We start from the raw sequence: 6,556 nt of genomic DNA on the forward strand, positions 1-6,556 counted from the left end.
TAGAAATGGCGTCTAGTTGTTGGATAATGTTGAATGATATAAGATATATTTAATGCTTAATTAAATTTGAAACAATCAATAAAATTTTGATAAAAATAAAATCACATATATTGCATATTTCGATAAAAAAAATATTTTTTCTAAATTGAACTTGTTGCGTGTTTAATCGATGGGATTGATTGACCAATTAAAGGAACAATACATGAAGCACGTGCATCATTTATTATTGGAGTAGGTATCTTGTGAGACGTTCTAACAAATCTTTATCTGTGCGACGGGTCAACTCTATCGATATTCACAATAAAAAGTAATATTTTTTCATGCATGATCAAAATAAATATTTGTCTCACAGATACAATCCGTGAGACCGTTTCATACAAATTTTTGCTGAATTACTGTTGTCAACAAAAATATATTTGAGCTAAACAAATGACAATAAATAAATAAACCCTAATGGTTTATTCTTCAACAATCTTTGTTCTTCGGGTCAACGTGAGAAAATTCCACCCAATTGCTCCTTTTGAAAGAACAATATTTTTTTCCCAAGTTTCCATATTTTTGATCAAATTTAAATTTAAAATTTTAATATTAAGAACTGAATTGTGATTGGAAATGGAACCACCGATTTCTGAAACTAGTTCGTATACTTTGCTTTTATTTGCTTTAGTCTTAAAAACCTGGATAGAGATCTTAACATAGAGGAGTCAGGTTATATATTATGAAACTTAAAATATAATTCAAAATAAAAATAAAATAAAAATTAAGAAATCAAAACTCAAATCTCGAATAATAAAAATATATTTATTTACTTTGAAGCACGTCAATTGCATTAGGTGTGCCTTCATTTATTATTTCATTCACCAACTTTCTTTTCCAGATAAATTGATTCCTTTTGTGACCAATGAAGTTCAAAGTTGAGAATTGCGAAAAATTCCTCGTCTGAATATCACATTCACACTACCACGTTTTGTTGTGTTTCCGTCCTCTCAAAACCGGCCGGTGGGCGTATGTAGTCTCCGTCGACACAACCTATCTATTTTATACAAGAGAACAGACAGATTGGAAAATTGTCGACACAACCTATCTATTTATATAGCGAGACTGTCTGACTTGAAGACTTGGTCAATTTTTATACTCATACTCTCTTATAATATGCAGCTTCTAGGGGCAAAGGAATTTATTTTTAAATTTATTGAGTATACTTTGATAGATTATACATTTAAAAAACATAAAACAATCAATTTCTAGATTTAAAAAATAATAATTCGTGACACAAAATCGTAGAATAATCAAAACTAATGTATTATATTAATCAAATAAATAGAGTAGCAAATACATATGTTAATTTAATTATATTGAGAAATTTATGAAATGAACATATACGCTTGAAAAATGACCAAATTATATGGTTGATCATAGGGGTGTTCATCGGTTGGTTCGGTTCGGTTCGGTTTTTGGTTTTTTATTTCGGTTTTTTCGGTTTTCGGTTTTACAAATATATAATCCGATATCCGAACCATTTTTCTTCGGTTCGGTTTTCTACCGAAATGGTTCGGTTATTTCGGTCGGTTATTTCGGTTTTGATACAATTATTTAAATTAATAATATAAATATATTATAAAATATAATATGTTATTTTTTTAAATGATTTCTTAGTAAAATATTTAAATATAAAGTACAAATGAATTACATAAACTACAATCAACTAAGTATTATTCAAAATAATTCTTCATTCACTAATATCATCTCAATAAATAATATAAAATAAAAATAACATTATTAATTTAATTAAATTTCGAACACCCCTAGTTGATCATGTCAATATTACAAAAAAATTCGAGATTATTTGTGACACATCTTGACTCATGGATGAGATGACGAATAATTCATAATAGTATGATGATAAATGAATATATTTGGACAAGATAATAATGTATGATATTAATTTTTTTTATAAAACTTGACATAAGCATTAGACAAAAACCATACCAAGCGATAATATCTCTACGAAACACATACATACACATACTTAATATACATATATACCTTTATACATGTAACATCCAAACATAAAATAAAATAAAAATAAATACTTAAGTATGTGTAATATATATAAGCTTACTACATAAACTATTCATAGTTACTGGGTATCAAATTTGTCCTAAACATTTGGATATTACAAGTCTTATGTCTGAACAGTTTCAGAATTTCTCTCTTTCCGGTGTAAGATCAATTCATGTTCCCTCTGCTTAGAAGCTTGCCACGAGCCGTTCATTGTCCGTGCAACCTCATGGTACCGGCGATCACCCCCCGCCCTCTTCGGTTCCCCGCCTCACATGCCCACCAGCTTCCGCTTGGTTCGTCCTCGAACTACACTGTACTCGGAGAGATCGGCTCTGATGACAACTGTAATGCCCCAAATTCGTCGACTGTCTCCACTGTACCAAGATGAGGCTTTCCAGCGTGCTTATGTACTCACTCACACACACCCTAGGAAACTTCTCAGGAGATCACTCATCCCAAAATTGCCCCAAGTCAAGTACGCTTAACTTTGGAGTTCTTATATGATGAGCTACCAGAAAAGAAGATGCACCTTCTTGATATGAGCAGTATCTATCAAATCTTTTAAGCCCTCCTCAACTGCACAGTCTCATACCTGAACAGTTTCAGAATCACTCTCCTTCCGGTATAAGGTCAGTTCATTCATGTTCCCTCCGCTTAGAAGCCTGCCAAGAGCCGCTCATTGTCCTGTACAATCTTATGGCACCGTGACGATCATCTCCCGCCCTCTTTGACCCCAAACCTCACAGTCGGAACTGCCTTTTTAGACCATATTATTTATTTTAGAATTCATAACAGTCTTTACATCTGTCATATCATATCGAATTTTATGCCAACATATTATTGTATGACATTATGTATAATTGTGTAACTAGGTTGTTACTTTCACTAAGTTATCAAATAACTAGCAACTATTTATAATAAATTCCAAATATAAGAGAATCATTGTCACTTCTAGAAGAAAAAAAAACAGACAATTTGTTGGTTAAATCATGTTATATTTTAACGTATTTTGTTGTATTAAATGTTGTATTTTTGCTTTGATCCGAACTGTTTGCCACAGTATGTAAAATTAAGTAAATTGTATGTACTCTCCCGTCATTAAAAAAATACGGAAACACCGATAAATTATTTATAAATATTTATTTATCTGATTTCTCTAAAATATTTTTATAAGTTGTAATCTTATCTCATATATTATTTTTTGTATGCATGATTAAGTTGTATGCATGTTAGGCAATAATTTAGTCTAAAATCAATAAATTAATTAATTTGAAGAATTAAAAAAAAATGTAGGTAACATAATTAATTAAGACAATCCATTTCCATGTCTCCTCTCCCTCTCCGTGGTCTGATTTCTCTCTCTAAAAGGGTCTCTCTCAAGGCACCGTTTTTCCTACTTTATCTTTGATTCTTACTGTGTACGGTTGAAGTTTTGTGGGGGCTGAGAGGGGGCAAAATCGTGAATTCGCCAGTCTCCTGCGGGATTACATCGCCTTTGGCTGACCGAAGCCGTCGAAAAAAGTGAAGTCAAGCCCTCTTGATGAGATTTATTTTTATGTTTGTTGTATATTTTACCATCGGATCACTGAAATCTTTACCTACTCGGAGGTTTTGTGACCTTGTTCTTTTGATTTTGTACTTTGATTTTCTGGGGTTTTGTTTTGGTATGATTTTTAGATGGATTGATCTTTTGGGTGTTGATTTTCTCGTGTGAAGATTTCATTTTTGTGGATTTGTTGCTTAAGTTTGAATCTTGGGTCTGTTTTTTTTTTCTTTTGTTTTGGGAAGTGAAAATTTGATGGTGAAACTGCTAGTTCTGTTGTCTGTAACGAGTCTTCTACTCAGGAAAACGGGAGGGAAATGAGTATCTGTGGCATGAGCATTGCGATTCTGCTGAATATCAAACTAGATTTATTTTAGGAACTGTGTTTTGAGCTCAACGAAGCTAGTTTAGTTTTGCGTGTGTACGTTTTTGCGTATTTTGGCTCTTATTATTTAATCTAGATCTGTATTTTTTTTGGTATTTCTAGAGCTTCTTTGGTGGTTTTGAAGGTCTTGTCAAAGTTTTGATAATATAAATAATTTTGGTGTTTTCATTTGGATCGACTATCTTATTGGGCAGGAATTTCTTTTTTATTACAAAACATATAGACGGAGCCATGGAACTTTATTTGGATTTATCAGTTCTTTTTGTGTCCTTTATAGGTATTTGGTGAGACAGGTTGAGCTTGGAATGCTAAATCATAAAGGATAAAGGGTTTTCAAGGTTCTGTGTTGTGGTAAATATTGATAAGAAATTCGAGAAAATGTTGGAGGGTCCGAAATTTACTGGAATCATAGACCTAAACCGTAACCATGAGAATTACGATTTTTCCCAAAATTTCTATCGCAAGCTCAATGAAGGATCAAACATGTCGATAGATAGTTATGGGAGCTTGCAGATGAGCAATGGTGGAGGGTCTGTTGCCATGTCGATGGACAACAGCAGTGTTGGATCAAATGATTCCAACACTCGTATCTTGGGTCACCAGGGCCTCAAGCATGTACACAACTATTCAGTTGCTGCTAGTGTCAATCACGGGAAAGCATCTCAAGGGCTGAGCAATGATGCGCTGGCTCAAGCTTTGATGAATCCTCGGTATCCCACGCAGGGACTTGGTGACTATGATGAGTGGACCATTGACTTGAGGAAGCTGAACATGGGGCCAGCTTTTGCTCAAGGTGCTTTTGGAAAGCTGTACAGAGGCACGTATAATGGTGAGGATGTTGCGATTAAGCTTCTTGAGAAACCAGAGAATGATACAGAGAGGGCACACTTAATGGAGCAGCAGTTTCAACAAGAGGTAATGATGTTAGCAACGTTGAAGCATCCAAATATTGTTCGCTTTATTGGTGCATGCCGCAAGCCCATGGTCTGGTGTATTGTGACTGAATATGCGAAGGGAGGTTCAGTGAGGCAGTTCTTGATGAAGAGGCAGAACCGTGCTGTACCCCTTAAATTGGCTGTAAAGCAGGCTTTGGATGTGGCAAGAGGGATGGCCTATGTGCATGGGTTGAATTTAATCCATCGTGACTTGAAGTCCGATAATCTTTTAATATCTGCTGACAAATCCATCAAGATTGCGGATTTTGGTGTAGCTCGCATTGAGGTACAGACCGAAGGAATGACACCAGAGACAGGCACTTATCGTTGGATGGCGCCGTAAGTTAATTATTCTTGTTGTTTCTCTTCTTCTATGTTTTCATACGTGTTCAATCTATTTGGTCATAAGAGTTGTGTGCTAGTCGATTGTATTTTATCTCTTAAACATACAAATTTCCTGTTCGTTTGATAGTGCTCACTATTTTTGCTGCCTGAATTAATTATGTAAGAAATTCCATTTCAGCATACATTCGAACCGTTTGAATCTTCGTAAGTCGTGTGGCCAAATATATGCTTCTTCTGCGTGATTTTTTTTTTTTGAGCTCTCATCTCTAGCTAAAAGATCCTCGGTTTTCTCTAAATTCAAATATCGATGCTGCAGTTCAAACAGTTTTAAGTGTGTTGACCGAATATTTGGGATATTGTTCTTAAATTTCAGGGAGATGATTCAGCATAGGCCATATACACAAAAAGTCGATGTATATAGCTTTGGGATTGTGCTGTGGGAGCTTATAACTGGGATGCTTCCGTTCCAGAACATGACTGCCGTTCAGGCAGCATTTGCAGTTGTCAATAAAGGTGTTCGACCAACGATCCCCAATGATTGCCTTCCGGCTCTTGGTCAGATCATGACTCTTTGCTGGGATGTTAATCCCGACGTTAGGCCCTCATTCAGTGAGGTGGTCAGAATGCTCGAGGCTGCAGAGAATGAGATCATGATGACTGTTAGAAAGGCTCGTTTCAGGTGCTGCATGAATCAACCTATGACTACAGATTAGCAAGCGGGAAAAAACTGGAAAAGGGAAAAAAGGTGATTCCATGTCGGGTGTGTGTATGTATCTAGGTTTAATTTCTTGAATCTTGCCCGTGGATAGACACGGGGAGGATGTTTATTACTATGAAAACTGTTTGTTTTGTGGTTCTGTTTTTTGAGTTTATGGATTTAAGATTGCGAACGATCGATAATAGAGGAGATGCAATGTGTATTCATGCATCCGCTTTGTCCAAAATATCAATCACTTTCGATCAAATATAGCAGGTAACATTGGATTCAGTCGAGTCGAGTGCGAATCGAGGTACATGCCTGTAACCGGTTCATCTACCGCCGCATAAAGTTGGTTTATACATTCTGAGTTTCTTGGATGATGAATGATGATGATGATATGATATGATATTTCTCTAATCTTTTTTTTGGTTCATGGAGTCTGTAAAATTAGAAAATATTTGCAGCAAAGATTTCAAAATTGGAATGTCTGAATTCAAAGTAAAAATATAAGTCAGATAATAAATTGGATATATTTCATTAAAAAATGGAGAAATTGTTACTCACTCCAATGTAGTATAAACTCA

At 34.8% G+C, this 6,556-nt stretch overlaps 1 protein-coding gene across 4 annotated transcripts; it reads left to right on the top strand.

Annotated features, from left to right (window-relative positions):
* Nucleotides 1-3,367: 3,367 nt before the first annotated feature.
* LOC140839680 (serine/threonine-protein kinase STY13-like) lies at nt 3,368-6,349 on the top strand. Of its 4 annotated transcripts, none has more exons than XM_073206565.1 (3): nt 3,368-3,585; nt 4,270-5,266; nt 5,646-6,349. In XM_073206565.1, exons 2-3 carry the CDS (start codon nt 4,371-4,373, stop codon nt 5,983-5,985), a joined length of 1,236 nt encoding a protein of 411 aa, XP_073062666.1. In that variant the 5' UTR covers nt 3,368-3,585; nt 4,270-4,370; the 3' UTR covers nt 5,986-6,349. The 4 variants fall into 4 exon arrangements, with proteins under 4 accessions (XP_073062666.1, XP_073062668.1, XP_073062667.1 ...); XM_073206567.1 differs by having other exon boundaries at nt 3,376-3,672; XM_073206566.1 differs by having other exon boundaries at nt 3,376-3,585; nt 4,187-5,266.
* The last annotated feature ends 207 nt before the right edge of the window (nt 6,350-6,556 follow it).

The sequence above is a fragment of the Primulina eburnea genome, chromosome 8 (assembly GCF_022965805.1).
Source record: "Primulina eburnea isolate SZY01 chromosome 8, ASM2296580v1, whole genome shotgun sequence".
NCBI lineage: Eukaryota > Viridiplantae > Streptophyta > Magnoliopsida > Lamiales > Gesneriaceae > Primulina > Primulina eburnea.